This window comes from Varanus komodoensis, unplaced genomic scaffold (genome assembly GCF_004798865.1).
Source record: "Varanus komodoensis strain SLA01 unplaced genomic scaffold, ASM479886v1 scaffold3, whole genome shotgun sequence".
In the NCBI taxonomy this organism is placed as follows: Eukaryota; Metazoa; Chordata; class Lepidosauria; order Squamata; family Varanidae; genus Varanus; species Varanus komodoensis.
In genome coordinates this window covers 19742082-19759893 of record NW_025335761.1, presented here as the reverse complement: position 1 = coordinate 19759893, position 17812 = coordinate 19742082, and the positions used below count along the sequence as shown (strand labels likewise).

The 17812-nt window shown below is 44.2% G+C and overlaps 1 protein-coding gene across 5 annotated transcripts in view; it reads left to right on the top strand.

The window, feature by feature from the left end:
* Window positions 1-17812, top strand: part of MAPKBP1 (mitogen-activated protein kinase binding protein 1) — a 138451-nt gene that overhangs the window by 73058 nt on the left and 47581 nt on the right. For all 5 annotated transcript variants that reach the window (XM_044436370.1, XM_044436369.1, XM_044436366.1 and 2 more), the window contains exons 6-9: window positions 5540-5710; window positions 11463-11600; window positions 11873-12055; window positions 14337-14497. In XM_044436370.1, the coding sequence (XP_044292305.1) occupies window positions 5540-5710; window positions 11463-11600; window positions 11873-12055; window positions 14337-14497 (653 nt within the window). The remainder of the gene's footprint in view (window positions 1-5539; window positions 5711-11462; window positions 11601-11872; window positions 12056-14336; window positions 14498-17812) is intronic.

The window sequence follows — 17812 nt, the reverse complement described above, 5'->3', positions numbered from 1 at the left end:
TATAAAGATGCAGACAAGCTGGAAAGGTTTTACCGGAAGGCAACAAGGATGATCCAGGGACTGAAAACAAAGCCTGATTGCCAGAAAACAAAGGACAGATTGAAAGAACTGTGTGTATTTAGGCTCAGGAAGAGAAGGCTGAGGGAAGATACAATAGGACTCTACAAATACTTGAAAAGCTGTCACAAAGAGGAAGGCCAGGATCTTTTCCTGATCATCCCAGAGTACAGGACACAGAATAATGGGCTCAAGTTACAGGAAGCAAAATTCCAACCAATACCTGGGTAAAGCTTGATTCTCTGAAACATTTTTTAAACATCTGTGGACACTTTCATTTGGAATTTCATCTTCCTGAGACCTTGTTTCTTACATGACCCATAAAAGGCTCAGAGCCATGTCCCAAATTGCCGGGGTATCTCTAGTCTTGCCACCTCCAATGCCTTTGAGTACAGAAGATTCTCAATTAACTAGAGATAAGGGCAGAAGCAATTGGCAACAGAAATTCCTTCCTCTCTGGAAGGCAAAATCAACTTGTCCTTTCTTTGCTGGCCTACAGCCTGTGCTTTAGCATAAAAGAATGATATGTAGAAGTGAGATCATCTTGCGTTTTTCCCTGTGGTCTCTGTGCAGTCACACCTATGGGCTTGCCATGGAGTGCAAGGCCTCGATCGGAGAAAACGTCCAAAGCTCGGTGCCATGGAGTGGGTGGGAGCCTGCCCTGCCCCCTGTGCAGGTAGCATAAAGTGGGGGGGGGGGAGACTTCTGCCCAGTCCCTTAGTTCCTTTTTGACCATACTTCGGGTTGCTTCGGATTGGACCTTCTGCTCGCCACTTACCTGGTTCGCCATCTTCCTTTTTTATCCTCTCTCTCCTTACTCTAAAAAAAAAAAAAAAATCCTTACCCTCCTATCTCTGCCGCTTAGAGAGAAGCCCGCTGCCTTTCTCTCCCTCCCCTACTCGTGGAAAATCTATCCTTTTTTCCCACGTTCTCTGCCATGTACTTTCCTGCTAGAAGCATATGGCCGACTTGGTTCTCTGCTGCTGCTCCATCTGTGTGGCCTGAATGCCAGCCATCGCTGGGCACTCCAAGTGCCTCCTGTGCCTTGGTGAGGGGCACATCATTGAGACATGCCCTCACTGCTAGGCCTTTAAGAAGCAAACTCGCTGGCAGAGGGCTACTCACCTCCGGCAGACTCAATCAAACCCCAGATTGAAGTTAGAATCATAGAATCAAAGAATAGTAGCGTTGGAAGGAGTCATGAAGGCCACCAGGTCCAACCTCTGCTGTCGCAGGCTACTAAGTCACACCATCCCATTCAGATGGCTCTCCAATTTCTTTTTGAATATCTCTTGTGTAGGATAGCCCACCACCTCTCTAGGCAGCTGGTTCCACTGTTGTATTGCTCTGACAATGAGGAAGCTTTTCCTGATGCAGTGGTACCTTGGCTCAATGACTCTGGTTGTGACCCAAATTGGTTGTGACCCAAGTCAAATTTCCCCATAAGGTTCATTGTAAATAAAGTTAATCCGTTCTGTTACTATTTTTTAATCAGAAACATTTGAAACAAACTGACAAAGAACAACAAAGTACTGTACAGTACATTGGAGAACACTAACCTAGCTGCGGGGGAGGTTATTGTTTTGAGGGAGAGTCCCCCTCCATAAGGACATTGGGGAGATCTCCTTCAGGGGTTTCCTCTCTTCTTTGTCTCTTAGCTGCAGCGTCAATTTTGGTGAAAAATCTGTCTATAGTCACTTGTTTTTTCCTGCGCTGCATAACCTCCAGAAATGAGAGACCACATTATCGTTCATCAGATTCAACACTCTGTTCATTACAGTTATGTTGGGGTGGTGCTTCTCAAAGAAATCCTGGCACTCATTCCATTTTTTCATAATGGATTGTATCACTGCTAACCTCCTCCCTGTCTTCCTCTTCCTCAGTGGAATCCTCCTCAGCAAGTCCCTTCTGCTGCTCACTCTGGAGTTCAGTGAGTTCTTCTGTCGTCAGCTCCTCTATGTCTTCCCTTTATGAATGCAACTGTGCTCGTGGCCATCTCTCCCCCCCCGCCGCCCCAAACCAGCACGATGGCTGCGATCTTAGTTGCCACCCAATGTGGAGTTCGCGACCCAAGTCAAAATTTTCATGAAATTTTTGTTTGTGATCCGATTTGGTTGTGAACCAAGGCATTTGTGAGCCAATGCACCACTGTATCTAGCCTGAATCTGGGTTGTTGCAGCTTGAACTGATTATTCCGTGTCCCACACTCTGGTATCAAATTAATGAAATATTAATAAATATTCATTTGGGATCAGGAAATTGAACAGTGGTGCTTCAGAGGATCTTCTCTTTGGCAAGAGGGGGTATGGTGAGGTATGCCTCTCCCTACCCAGAGGAAATTAACGAGTGGGAGGTGGTGAGGATAGGTTGGCGGGGGGCAGGAGGAGGTTCGTCATGACTGTAAAAAGTAAAAAGTGAGAACTGGGAGAGATTTTTTATCTACTCCTGAGAAAATGAACCATTGTAGGGGAATTCTGGGTTGTACATAAAAAATGCTTGCAATGTGTCAGGTTACTATGTAAGGAGGAAGCTAGACCATTGTGCCAGGTACAATGGCTTTTTAAAGAGATCCTATTTTTCAGCCTTGCTCTGCACTTCAGGTTTTCCCCATCTACACACTCTAAAGCTTTGTGAAGCCTAGTAGAAAAGGTACCATTTGCCTGGTTGCCATAGAGATGCCTTCTAGTAGGCCTCTTTTGTACAGGCTTTTGTGAAATCATTGGGAAGTTGTAGAGTAGGAGTTGCCTCGAAGTCTGTCCTTCTCTATTTACTTATAAGCATATAAGTGTTTCATATTTGGTACAATACCTGAGAAAGTTTTTGTGTTAATGGAGTAAAAAACAACCTTAAAACAATGAAAGTAAGAACATAAAAACACTAAAAACTGCATAACATAGTCTTTTTTAATCTATAAAAGCTATATTAAATTATGTGTCTTCACACCCTTGCTAAAAGTATGTCAGGGAGGGGGACCATAGTTCTTGTAGGAGTGTGTTCCACAGCTTGGGAACAAAATGGGAACAAGCCCTTTCATGCTTGTCTGGCAAATGCACCTCTTCAACTAAGAGTGCCCTCAGATGGGCCTCTCCTGTGGATCTTAATGTATAGGCAGTAACATAATAGGCTGGCCAGTTCCTTATATATAGAGATGCTAAACAACTGAGGGATTTAAAGGTTAGAATGGATACCTTGAATTAGCACCCAGTGCAAGTACCTCAAGATAGGTGTAATATCCTCCTGAAAACATGTACCAACCAGCAGCCACATTTTGCACAAGTCTAGTTTCTGGTTGCTCTTCAAGGGTGAACCCTCATAGAATTATTATTATTATTGTTGTTGTTGTTGTTGTTGTTATTATTATTATGACATTTCTATGCCGCCCCTTGCCAAAACCTCGGGGCGGCTTACAACACAATATAATACAATACAATACAAAAATAACAATATAAAATTAAAATTAATAATATAAAATAAATAAAAAATATAAAAGATATAAAAGAAGTTATAAAAGAAAAGTTAGAATGCATTGCAGTAGTCTAAGCATAATGTAACCAACGTTGCCAAGTCCGGCCAACTCAGGAAGGGCCACAGTTGGTGCACCAACTGTAAATGTGCAAATGCACTCATATGAACCTGATTCTTTAGGAGAACCACAATCCCTTTCAGAACAAGTTGAATCTCAATCATTGAATCAGCCTTCCTGTTGACCAACACCTCTGTTTTGTCTGAGTTTAACCTTGACTTGCTTACCCTCACCTGGCCTGTTATTGAATTTAGGATTTTGGCTTCCTCCTTGGTGCTAGGTGAAAATGAGCAATAGTGCTGGATGCCATCAGCCTAATGGTGGCACCTTACTCCAAAGCTCCAAAATGGCATCTTCCAGAGGTAAATGATATGCTAAATAATATGGGGGAACAAAAACAGACATTATAAGCCAATGGTTGTAGAGTTGAAGAGTGATCTTCAGCCCCACCTTCTGGACCCAATCTGACAAAAAGCACCAAAATCACTGCAAAAGAGAATCCCCAGGCCTACTCCTGCCAGCCAGTTTAGATGGATACCATTGATGATGGTATGAAAACCTGCCGAGAAAACCAGGAGAACTAAGATGGTTCTGCTCCCACCCCCCACAGCCGGTTTCCCGTGTAGGTCATTGACCAAAGTGGCCAAAGCCCACATCCCTCCCAAAATCCAATTGCAATGGGTCCACATAATCAGTATTATATAGGAGCATATAGAGTTGCAATGCCACTGCATTTTTGATGACTTTAGCCAATTATGGTGGTATGTCATATGCTTTCAAGAATTGTTAAAAACTAAATTCTTTACCTGAGTTTTCCTCAACCATTAATTTTCTTTCATGTTGCACTTTTATAATAATTTATTTTATAATTTATTGCAAACAGCTTTGGAGTTTTTGAATAGGAAGTGGTTTATACATTTTTTCAATAACTAAATAATTGATATCACACAAGAGTAATTTGAATATTAGAATTGTACTTTGCAGGATGGGTGGCCATGCAGATTGTTCTGCTTCTATACAGAAGTTCCCCAAATGCATATCAGGAAATAGCATATTAGCATCATTTAAAATTACCCAAGTGATTCATCATCTGTACTGATGCCTGCAGCAGCGGCTCCTTTTGGCATCTGAATACGTGCAATGTTTTCTTTATTTTTACCATCAGTCCAGATGTCATGGTCATGCATTAGCCACCAGTGTAATTCAGCAAGAATCCTAAGCAGTCTGCACTAAGCTGAGCTTTTCCACACTTGCAGAACCCAGCTCAGTTATTGTTTTTCTTCGAATGAAATGAATGTGTTTACTCTTGAGTGCGATGGGAACCATTTGCCATGATATTATAACAGTGGATTCTGGATATTTGACGTGATGGGGCATGAGCCTAAGCCCTTTTCACTGCAAAAGGCAAAAGTCTTCACCACCCTGGTACCCTCCAGATGTGCTGGACATATTTTAGGCGTTGATGCCCCACACTTCTGGAGGACATCAGCGTTAGAATGGCTGACCTAGAGAAGTGAGTTTCAGCAGGGTACTTCAGATGAAAGGGGGCTGGGTTGCTGCTCTGTTCATGGAAGGTCTGGGTGAAGTTGGAGATGGGGCATCCAGCTCCTTGTTACCTCTTAGTGCATGGAGGGTTTCTTGCTTCTTGGGGAGGGAAAAAGTAGCATCATCCTCTCTTCAGGTCCTTCTGCAAAATGGCTTGATGATCTATGAAGGTTGAACAATTGCAGATGGATTATGGAGCCACTTGACATGACACACAAGCTTGGATTTGTGCTGCAAACTGGTCTTTGTAGATTTCTGAAAAAGTGATATTATTGTTAGCTGAAGATTTATGTGCAAAACAATAACACATTTGGCTTGCTGTACACACTTGGCAAAATGCCATAACACGTGTACATATATGAATGTATTGCAACAGGCTTTCATTTCTCTAGCCATGTCTCTTTTATTTTGCAGAGCGGGCACATGCCTGCTGTCCGCATATGGGATGTTGCTGAGAGGACCCAAGTGGCTGAACTTCAAGAACACAAGTATGGGGTTGCTTGTGTGGCGTTCTCTCCGAGCTCCAAGTACATTGTCTCAGTGGGTTACCAGCATGACATGATAGTCAACGTTTGGTCCTGGAAGGTACAACTCGAGCAATGTTCTTTTTACTATTAGCATAGGCAGAAGTGGGCCCCACAAAAAAATGTTTCACTTTGCAGTGTCTCATTCAGGGTGTGAGCCAGCCATGTATCTCACGAGGATGGGGAAAAGGTCCTTTGGAGATGCTCTAGCGAGCTTCGTCTGAAAGACTTTAAACTGAGCCGGGGGGGGGGGTTCAGGCCCCCCAGGAACATGTCTGCACTGGACAAGTGTGGGGGGAGGATCAGGGCTCTGGGAGCAGGGTTTTAGAGATACTGCAGGGACTGACAAGACTCCTTCAGAGAGGGGCCAGGTATTAGGTAGGATGGGAGGAAGGAGGAGGCTGGGAACTCCAAGGAAAGGAAGCGGTGGGAAGGAGTTGAGGTGCATGTACACCAATGTTAGGAGCATGGGTAATAAGCAGGAAGAGCTTGAAGCTCTCCTGGGAATAGGAGGGTATGATCTGGTGGGAATCACAGAAACTTGGTGGGATGAAAGGCAAGTCTTGAATGTAAACATAGAAGGGTATCACCTTTTTAGAAAGGACAGGAAGGGAAAGAGGTGGGGGCGTGGCTTTATACGTCAGGGAAGGGATAGGATGCAGTGAGATAGAATGCAGCACAGATGGGGATTCGGTAGAGGCAGTCTGGGTGAAACTTAGGGGTTTTGACAGGGAAAGAGACCTGACAGTGGGGGTATGTTATCACCCTCTAGGTCAACTTGAGACCCTGGATGATGTCCTGACAGGCCAGATTCTAAGGATGTCTCGGGGGAGAAACACAGTAATTATGGGAGATTTCAATCTCCCGGATATTACTTGGGAGACTCACTCGGCAGTGACAGCCAGGTCACGTCGCTTCCTAGAAGCTATAGAGGGAGGGTTTTTCACACAGAGGGTCCAAGAGGCGACGAGGGGGGGAAACATCCTTGACTTGGTCTTGACCAACAGGGAGGAGATGATAGATGAGGTACAGATTAGGGGAGCTCTGGATGCAAGTGATCACTCCATCCTTTGCTTTGAGATCAGGGGAGCGCGGACGGGCAGCACGTCGAGCACTAGAAGCTGGGACTTCAAGAGGGCCAACTTTGGCCAACTGAAGGCCAGACTGGGGAAAGTCTCCTGGGATAGGTTACTGGAAGGTAAGCGAGTTGAGGAGGGGTGGATAGCACTCAAAAGGGAGGTTTTGGAGGCGCAAGCCTTGACGATACCTCTAGTCAGTAAGGTGGGGAGGCGGAGGAGAGTGCCGCCATGGATGCAAAAGGAGGTGGTTAGAGGGATTAGACGAAAGAGGAACCTCCATAGGAAATGGGTACTGGGGGAAGTAGACAAAAGGGTATACCGGGGGGAGGAGGCCCCTTGCAGAAGGATTCTTCACAAGGCTAAGGCTGATTATGAGCTGAGACTTGCCAAGAATATCAAGAGCAATAAAAAGGGCTTCTTTCAGCATGTAAATAGGAAGAGGAAGGGGAGACAAGTGGTGGGACCACTAAATAAGGAGGAAGGAGATCCAGTGACTCATATGAGGGAACAGGCACAGATGCTAAATGACTATTTTGCCTCTGTGTTCTCCCCAAAGAGGACGGGGGATATCCGCATAGGAGATTAGATGAGGCTGGGGACTTAGGGGCACTGATTAGACACACCCCCCTTGAAGTCGAGGGGCTCCTCAAGGCATTGGACATTACAAAGGCGCCAGGCCCTGACGGGTTACACCCGAAAGTACTTAGAGAGTTAGCAGGGGTTCTCTCACGCCCGCTGGCCTCCATTTTTGAGACCTCGTGGAGAATGGGTGATGTTCCAGAGGACTGGAGGGTGGCATCAGTGGTCCCAATTTTCAAAAAGGGTAGTAGAAAGGACATGGGGAATTATAGACCGGTTAGCCTTACGTCCATTTTAGGAAAAACAATGGAAAGGCTCATAATAGAGAAAGATCTAGTGATGCTAGACAGGGAAGGGAGGCTGACAGCCACACAACATGGCTTCTGCAAAAACAGGTCCTGCCAGACAAACCTTGTGGAATTCTATGACAAGGTTTTGCGATGGCTAGATGGAGGGGATGCAGTGGATGTGGTATACCTGGATTTCAGCAAGGCCTTTGACAAAGTGCCCCATGATATCCTGGTGGAGAAACTGAGGAGTTTTGGGATACACCAAAGCACTGTCCGGTGGATTAGGGCATGGTTGACTGACCGAAAGCAGAAGGTAACCATTAACGGGGAATCATCGGGATGGCGGCCAGTGACAAGCGGGGTCCCCCAGGGCTCTGTCCTGGGGCCGATCCTGTTTAATCTTTTCATTAATGACATGGAAGAAGGGGTGAACAGTCTGCTGATCAAATTCGCAGACGACACTAAAACTGGAGCAGTGGCCACAATTGAGGAGCAGGTTCTCCAGATCCAAAAGGATCTGGACAGACTATGGAAGTGGGCAGGAGACAACAGGATGGTGTTCAATGTGGATAAGTGCAAGGTCTTGCACTTGGGGCATAGGAGTGGGTGTCATAAGTACTGGTTAGGAGAGAAGTGGCTGGAGAGCAGCACTTGTGAAAGGGACCTCGGGGTGCTGGTTGACTGCAGGCTAAACATGAGTCAGCAGTGTGATGCGGTGGTCAAGAGGGCGAATGCCACCCTTGGTTGCATAGCCAGGAGTGTGGCTTCTAGATCAAGAGAGATATTACTACCACTCTACATGACTCTAGTGCGCCCACAACTGGAGTATTGTGTTCAGTTTTGGGCCCCTCGTTACAGAAAGGATATAGTCAGCTTAGAGTCAGTGCAGTATAGGGCCACAAGGTTGGTGGCCGGTTTGCAGGGGATGCCATATGAGGCGAGACTGAGAGAACTGGGTCTCTTCAGCCTGGAGAAGAGGAGACTCAGAGGGGATCTGTTGGCAACATACAGGTATGTGAGGGGATGTCACACGGAGATGGGTAGAGACCTGTTCTCCCCTGCAGAGGAAGGCAGGATGCGCTCCAATGGAGCAAAGCTCAGGGAACCAAGGCTCCATTTAGATGCCAGGAAGCACTTCCTGACAGTTAGGACCCCGAGGGTATGGAATGGGCTTCCCCGGGAGGTGGTTGAGGTCCCATCGGTGCGGGTGTTCAAGGATAGGCTGGACGTCCACATGGTGGGCATGTCGTGAGCAGAGCCGGCTGGCGCCGGAGGTCAGACTTCTGACTCTGTCTGTTTTCTATGTTTCTATGATACTCCATTTCAGTGGTTTTTTTCCTCTTTTAGTCCAGTTTTACAGATTTTTGTACTTCAGCAAACACTGGATTTCTTCCACAAGGCTGTTGATACCTCCTCTTTGTGTGTGGTGTCATTTTGGCTACACAGAGACTGGTGCTCAGATGGCTGATGAAACAAAATAGGCTGCCTCCCATAGCATGGAATGTTTATAGGAAAGGAATGTTGATTATTGCATTAGTTGTTCCCCAACATTGGGAACAGAGAAACATTTCACTGCGTTTGTTACTAAGTTGTGGAATGGGCATGATAAAATCAGGTAGCAGCTCAGCTGGAGATTTTCCACATTGGAAGATGGGCAGTTTATTTCTGTCACTTCCTCCTGCATATCCAAGGTGTACACAATGCAGAATCTCAGCAGGTTTCTTCTTCTTCTAATGATTATGTTAGATGGCAACTTGGGAAGCTCCCTTATTTTGAGTCAGGCCATTGGTCCAACTAGCTCAGTATTATCTTCATTGATTGGTTGTGACTTTCCAGGTTTTGTATCTGGGGACTTTCCCAGACCTAGCTGGACATGCCAGGAACTGAACTTTGAATCTTTGGTATGTAAACTACACACCTGACCACTAAGGCCACTAAGCTATGGCCTTTGCCCTGTCCACATGAGACAACAGCTTCTTTTCCCTGTACTAACCACTTACCCACTCTCAAATCAAAACCAGTCTCTGATGTACTTTGTTTGAAATAGGTAGTACACATTGTAAACTGTCTTTGGTTTCTCCTCTAGAAGTAAAATGTAATTATTGGCATATATAATTCTCCAAGCAGCATGCGTAGGTATGTTTTTCCTGAGGTTCCTTTTAAAAATTTGATTTCTCCCTGTGATACCCAGAAGCAGGCATTCTGTGATAGTTACTGTTCACAGAAGAAGTTGCTTCCTCAGGGAAAGAGATTCCTTTGATCAAAAATCCAAATAAATAGGAAGTTTTGTTTAAACATGAGCATATTTCATTGCCTGGTATGGTGTAAATGCATTCAGTATTGTGTTTGCCTAAGTAATCAGTACTGTGTTATGATGGTTACATATGGAAATTCATGCATAAGCATGTTTAGCACAAGGAAGACTAAAATGGAAAAAAACCTGTAACCAGCGCTCTAACCATCACACTACACTGACTCACACATGACTCGGCCACAGATGAATCTCAGGTCTAGAATTCTGATAATCAGATGCACATAAGCCTGCAGCTCCCGGATATATCTACCTAGGACCCAATGTAGGTTTTTTTCCTGAGTGAGTGAGTTATCTCTGCCTTCAGTAGCTTCAATTTACTTTCACATAACTTGATGTTGATGCCCCATGCAGGTGCTTAGCCCAGCAGAAGGCCAATGTGCATGGTTCTCCTCTTCCCAGAAAAGGGGGAGACTGCACAGATTGGGCAACTGTACAGCCGGACATTGATGTGTAAGCACTTACGACATGAGTGATGAGGTATCGGTTTGATTCAAGGATTTACAGCCAGACCAACAGCACATTATTTTTTTTTCTGGACTGATAAGTGTTTGAATCATGTGTTACTGAGTCCTGAGTTTGTGAAATAAAGCTCCCAATCTAGTATCTTGTCTAAAATGATGTATTATCACTTATAGTGTGTTGAACTTCATATTCCCTTAAATGGCTCAATCCCTTTTAGTCCATGATCATTTTGCCTCTTCCTGTAACAATCCTATCTAAAATATATTTCAGAAATCTACTCCAAACTGTAACTTTGTGTACAACTCAAATACAGAAAAGTTTCACCTTCAGTTTCAGAAAGTGTTGCAAATGTCAAAGTATAGTTGGCTGGCCATTTTGAAGTTGCTTCCCGTAACATCCTTGATTGTTATATAAAGAAGAGTATGAGCACATGGTATGCATTGTATATATGCATGTGCACATATACTTCTAACAGAACAGGTTACAGTCTTATAACTGGACTATAGGCCAGCTCTTTTTTTTTTTTTAAAGCTAAGGCTATGGGCATCCATGCCCAAATAGGCTTCAGTATTATGTTCCTGTTCATTTCACATCAACATTTTCCATCCTTTGTAGTATAACGAATCTGTACTTGAGCGTGTTTTGAAATGTAGTGATATACAGCCATATCTTTAAAAGTTCGAATGGTGGAGTCCCCTACCATAAATATATGGCATCCCAAGGGTAGTAAGAATAAGCCTATAAATATCTTCCAATGGCTGAAGTGACAGAATCCTTTTCGAGATGAAGTATGGTAGGCAATAGCTCTTTCAATATGTATATGCTGCATCTGGGGCCACGTATATACAGACCTTATAAATTATATGCACAAGGATCTTGCAAACAGCAGGGCCCCAGCTACATTTAGAGTCTTCGCACTCAGCACATGGAGGAGGGTGAGAAAGGTTTCTCTCTCACTCCTGTTATCTTCCCACCTCAAATTTGTAAATACAAATCTGAGATGCATTACTTAAGGCTTACACTTGCAGGGAGAGTCCCTGGAATTTATTGATGGAAGAGATTTGACTTGCTTGAATATTTTACTTCCAGAAAAACATAGTTGTGGCAGCCAATAAGGTCTCAAGCAAAGTGACAGCCGTTTCATTCTCTGAGGACTGCAGCTACTTTGTCACTGCTGGAAACCGGCACATCAAATTTTGGTATCTGGATGACAGCAAAACCTCTAAGGTAAGAGACAGGAGGAGATGATACAGGTCTGTCAGCAATGGGGAGGGCTGCTGTGGTTGATGCCTCCATTCAGTTTTGCCTTTTGCCTGCAACTGATTCTTTTGTCATTTCCTAAGCAGCTTCAGACATTCAGCAAATAGTTTGTTACCTTGGTTGATGGCGCCTTTTGTGGGGGAGAAAAATGCTTAATAGGGAATGCTAGCTTCACTCAACATATGTGAGCCGTTCTTGTCAACACAGATGAGTCCTCACCTGTTGTTCCATTTTGCCAGGTGAATGCTACTGTCCCCTTGCTGGGGCGTTCCGGTTTGCTTGGGGAGCTGAGGAACAACTTCTTCACAGATGTGGCGTGCGGCAGGGGTAAAAAAGCAGACAGCACTTTCTGTATCACTTCATCAGGTCTCCTGTGTGAATTCAATGAAAAGAGGCTGCTGGACAAGTGGGTGGAGCTGAGAGTAAGTTCCAAATTTGTAGCACTTGGAATTCTGCTCCTGGGGGAGTAGCAGGGGCAACATCATGTTGCAGCCCATACAGTTTGAAACTAGGGGGATGAAGAGGCCGAGGAGCCGCATTATGCACCTGACCTGTCCTCACTCTTGGAGTGGACAGACTTTTCCCTCAGGGGATTAGAAGGTGCACCATGGCAGAGGCCCTGCCTAGGGATGCCAGCAAAAATAGCCTCACTCAGAGATGGCAGGCTCAGTGTGTTCAGCATGTGTAGGTTTGCTTGAAAGTTTTGCTCTGTCAAATGAAGGGACTGCTTTTTGGTAAATCTGTGAAACAGTCAGTGAGGACCAATTATGCCTGTCCCAGTTGCATCTAAAGTGGTATCCAAAATTTAAAGGGCACAAAGAGGGCCATGGACACTGGGTGCTCATCCTTCCATTTTGCTGGCCACTCTTGCTACTGTAGCGCTTCTCTTCTAGCTGGGCTTGGATACTAAAAGGGAACCTGGCTCGGGAGCAACACCTGAGGTGGAAGGCATGTTTAGCATCTCTTCATGGGGGGATGGGCACTTCACATGTTATCCCCAGTATGCATTACATGTAAATGGGGTGGTGTCACAGGTACTTTGGCCTATTCTTGAGGACTAGAAGAAGTTAAAACAACTGTAAAAATAGAGCACTGGGGCAATAGCTTGCAGCAGTGTCCCTTAAATCCTTCGTTCCTCAGGCACAGTGTTGCCTTAAAGTTGTTTCTGTTCTTCCATCACGATGGGGGAACCTATTTCATGGGAAATGCAGTTTCATCTGCATGTTACTGCAGTTTTTCTTTCAAGAAAAAGAACTTATTTATGAAGGTCAACATGCTTAAATTCATATAGTATATTTATATAACTTTTTCCATTCAGCTTTGAATTAGTGCTACACTTTAGGCAAGTATAGAAAATAGGGGCTTGTTTGCTGGCCAAGAACAAAGTGATGGCAGTTGCGGTCCAAAAGACAGACAAGGCAGCAGGTTAGGGGAAGGATATACTGTGTGAACTGACTTCATGCTATAAAGTGATTCTAAAAGTGCTAATTAGAGCAGTGGTTCTACAGACGCCTGGCAGCATGTTGCTGCTGAACAGCATTGAGGAAACTCTCTTCCGTGTGAATTGGTAGAGTTTTCTGAGTTTAACAAAACATGGGAGATCCCCTAACCCTTTGTTCACTCTCCAAGTTGAATGTCTACCTCTCTTTTCCTCTTCTCTTTTCTGCACTGAAATCGCTGTTTCTCTTTTACTTAGAACACAGACAGCTTCACAGTAAGTCAGAATGAAGTCACGCCTCCAGCAATCTACTTTCCCATCATGCCTCCCATTTGTTGTCATTTCTTTTTTACAATTCTGCAAATTGCAGTAGAATGTGTTTCTTTCTTTTTTAATGGAATAAGGCTGAGTCTAAATCAGGAAGTATGTTTATGCTTGAACCACAGGGTTAACTTCCTTTCCTGATACAGAAAAAGTCTTTCATAATGCATACAAGTGGGATCTGAAATAATAATAATAAAGTTGCAATCCTTAATATTCATGTTTGCTGTTCTAGCGAGACATGCCCTTCTCCATGGTTCTCCATTCCATTACCCCTTCCACCTGGTTCTCTGTCTTTTCCCAAACAGTTGTTTGGCATGGTGTGGCTACTGAGCATGCACAGTCCTCATCAGGGAGCTTTTGGATCCTTACTTTTCTCAATATTTATTTTCATATTGCTGCACCCCTAAGCATTCTTCCAGGCTTGCTGATTTCCTGATCTTGTGCTTGAATCGTTTGGTTTTGGCTACATAGGATGTGTTCTCATGTCATGCCAATCCACCACCTGAACAAACCACAGTGCACCTGACAGCAGCTCAGCTTCTCATGACTGGTTTGCTCCCTCCTTCTCCCTTGGTCTTACTGTGGGCATCACAGGGAACACCACAGTGGTACTGATTTGCCTCCCCGTCCCCACCACAGTTGTGAGCAATTTTGCCCTTGTCATGGCTTTCTTCCCTATCAAATCTCCCCTTTAAAGGGGTGGGGTTTTGGGGTCCTGTTTGACAAGGCTCCCCATGGTTTTTTCCACAAGGATGTATGCAGACAACCCGAACATCAAAAATAGAGGGATTTGTGGCAGTAAAAGGTCTGCTTAGAATAGTGATCTAGACATCAAGGTTCACTCCTCCACTTGCTCCCTTTTTTTCTGACTTGTGTTTTCTCATGATTTGTGTGTTGGCTTTGGGAAGAAGCTTTCTCAAGTTTGTGTCTTGTGTCCTCAGACTACAGTGGCGAACTGCATCTCGGTGAGCCATGATTACATCTTCTGTGGCTGTGCTGATGGTACCGTGCGGATTTTTAATCCTTTAAACCTCCACTTTGTGACGACACTTCCGAAACCACACTTCCTGGGAACAGACATTGCCAGTGTCACTGAAGCCAGGTAGGAAAAGGAACATTCCCGGCAGCTCTTTTCTCATGACATTTTGGTGGGAAGTTTTCCTGCATGTTGGCACATAATGGTTACAGTACTTGGCTTCTTGTGCCTGTTGTATCCTATTGTAACAGATGTAAAGAGAGCCCACAGCTCAGGACAGAAGCACATACTTTGTTTGTAGAAGGACCGAGATTCCATACCTGGAATTTGCTGTTCAAGGCCCTCGGGTAGCAAGTGGAAAAATATCTCTTCCTTTGGAAGGAACTGCCAGGCTGCCTAGCCGCCCTCCCAAGTCTGTTGCTCCCTATGAATGTTATGCTACAACTTCAGTGGCCAGTGTCTGGAGATACTTGGAGCTGTAGTCCATTGCATCTGGACATCAGCTGGGGAAGGTTGACATAGACCATGTGGCATAAGGCAGCCTTTCTGGCTAATGAGGTGAGATAAAATTCCAGTAAGTAAGTAAGTAAGTAAATAAGTAAATGTGCCAATTGCCTTACAAGCTACAAGGCAGCTTTATATATTAATATGATCTAACAGTGATAACATGTTTCTGCTGACTTGCAAATATGTGGTTCCTTGTCTTTTTGTCTCAAAATTGTTCCTTTTTGCTCTCTTCAATTATTTAAAATAAAACTTTCCACTTCCCTCACTCCCTTCACTTATCTTCCTATGGGGAGTTGAAATTGGTGAGACTAGTTGCCCTTGAGTGTTGTGAGAAATCTGGAACATAGGTATGAAAAGCTCTTCTTTTGCCCTCTTAAAGTGATTTGATTAAGTGGACATCTGTCAGGAAACAAGCTTGAGACAAAGAGGCATTCAGTTCGCCTCTTCTTTAACTCCTGGCCTTCCCCTGCTCCACACAGTGGGCTAGCTTGCGCAAGGCAGGTCTTGTTAATAAGCCATGGTGTCTGGTTCACCACCCATGCATGTGTGGGTTGGATGCCAGCTGATTTCCCTAATTGCTCTCCCCAGGTGTTGGGTGTTGTTGTGATGTTCAGCCCCAGTGAGAGTGTAGCTATCTGCAATAGTTAACTAGCCACCCAGAACCTCCTGCAACTTGCATGACAGATTGTGGGTTCTGGGTGGCTTCTTGCCCACTGCAACAGGCATGTCAAACCACACTGGGTAATTCAGCAGCGGCACCTCCCCCCCCCCCCCATCAGCATGCAATTAGCACATGCAGATACCTAACAAGCCACCATAGTGTATTAACTACCCTTCAGCTGTGCAGACCTAGTCTCTGCCTTTCCATTTTGAAAAGGCAAAATAATCTGCAAACTAAAGAAGTGTAAGTCTGTGCAGCTGTAGAAGCTGCAGCTTTAAAAGCCACACACATGCATAATGCTGTTCTTTGGCATGTTTGAACAGCCTTTCTGAACAAGGCGTTATAGTATATTTGTGATTCCTCACTCCAGGCAGTTTGCCATCCTCTAGAGATGCTTCTGTTCCAAAGAGGACATTCTGGTGTGTCTTTGAATGGCACCATAGAGCCATCATATATTTGTGCAAAACTACCATGCAAGAGCATCAGCTAGCAGTTGTGAAGAAGGACATAGAAAAAGCAGAGGAAGAAAACCTCTGAAAAATCATGTCTAAGGGAGCCGATTTTCATCCCATAAAGAAAGAGCAGTTCAGCAATGGAACCAGTTACCTAGAGAGGCTGAGGGCTTTCCCACATTGGAGGCATGCAAGAAACAGTTGGACTGTTCTCTTTCAGGGACGATTTAACTTGGAGTCCTGCACTGAGCAGTAGGTTATGTATGAATTTAGACATACATCCTACCCCATTAGCCAAAAAGGTTCTCTGGACAGGTTGGACTTTAAGGTCATATAGGCGCCTTCCAACTCTACTATTCTGTGATAGTATGATTCTTATCCTGAAGCAGAAGACTTGATAAAGTGGTACCTTAGAGTCTCTTATAGGAAAGCCCTTAGTTAGTTCCTTTTGGATTCCAATTTTGTCTTGCTTAGGACTTCTACGGGGAAGGCAGAGTGAATAACTAAGGACAGCTGCATCTTAAAACTGGGTGGATTTGAAAAAGGAAGCTAGCCTCAGAACAGGGAGACTGTTCCATTTCTAAAGGCTTCATGTTGTCAGATTACTTGATCAAGAAAGCCTGCATGCAGGATATTTTTTCTTCTCCTTTTTAACAGATGCTATTAGCCCCATGCCTGTCATTTCTCTTCAAGCAGTTAAAATTACATGGTTCTAAAGTATGAGGCTTGGGAACTGATCATAATTATAGCTGCATGTATTTTATTTCTACTTTAATAGAAGCTGAAACATACAGTTGTCATAACCAATTCACGCAGTGTGTCCTTTGTCTCAAACCCTACTGACAGCCCATGGCTTCATTAATTAATTGTATTGTATTGGCTTTCAGTACAATCTCTCATGCATTCTTTGGCCTCCGTTCTTAAAATCTGACCCTTCCAAGTGCCCTAATGCTATTGATTTGAAACAATCTCCTTGTTGGTACTTGTTTGAAGTTCCATTATTCTGTGCATTTCAGTTGCTGTATTTGAATGTGAGCAGCAATAATGGCCTGCTGCTTCTCTGCTGTTTTCCAGTAAAATACTTGGACCACGGTCTGTTTAGAAACTGATGTATATCTGAGATGGGGCTATATAATAAGCAATAGTAAAACTTACTAGTCAGAGCAGACCTGTAGCATTTGCATCTGGGAGCTTCTTGCCCCCCCCCCACCCCAATGTGGAGGAAACCCCTTTGTTATTGTTTTTATTCAGTAAGCTATTGCATATCTCAGATAATGCCTTCTTTGGTCTGTCAACTCATATTTGTACCATTGAGCCAGTGGTCTGATATTTCTTCCTCCTTGCCTGATCCAGTCTTGTAAAAATGTATAATTTGAAAACATCCAGAACTGGCTGATGTTAATAGATGTGGCCTGATGACATAGATCCAGGAACGAACACAACATGCCCACAGAGATGGGGGCAGCCTTCTTCAGAGTTCTCAAGGCTCTGAGGGCTAATGATGTAATTGGCTTATATTTCCTGTAGAAAAACAAGTTGGTGCCTGTTCAGCTTTTCATCCTTGGTCATCACCTTTGATGAAATAGGAAGCCTGTCAGGCGTATTGGCCAGTAATTAAAAGAATCTACTCATGATCTCATAAGCCCATCCTAAGTATGATATGTTAATATTTTGCAGAAGTGTTAAAAGCTGAAAATTGCTAACAGCCTAATTTATAGATCCAAATCTTGAAACATTTACTAATTTTTCACATTTCATGGAACACAAATCAAACATGTAAACCAATGCTGCAGAACACAGGTATCAGTTACATTTTCTAAA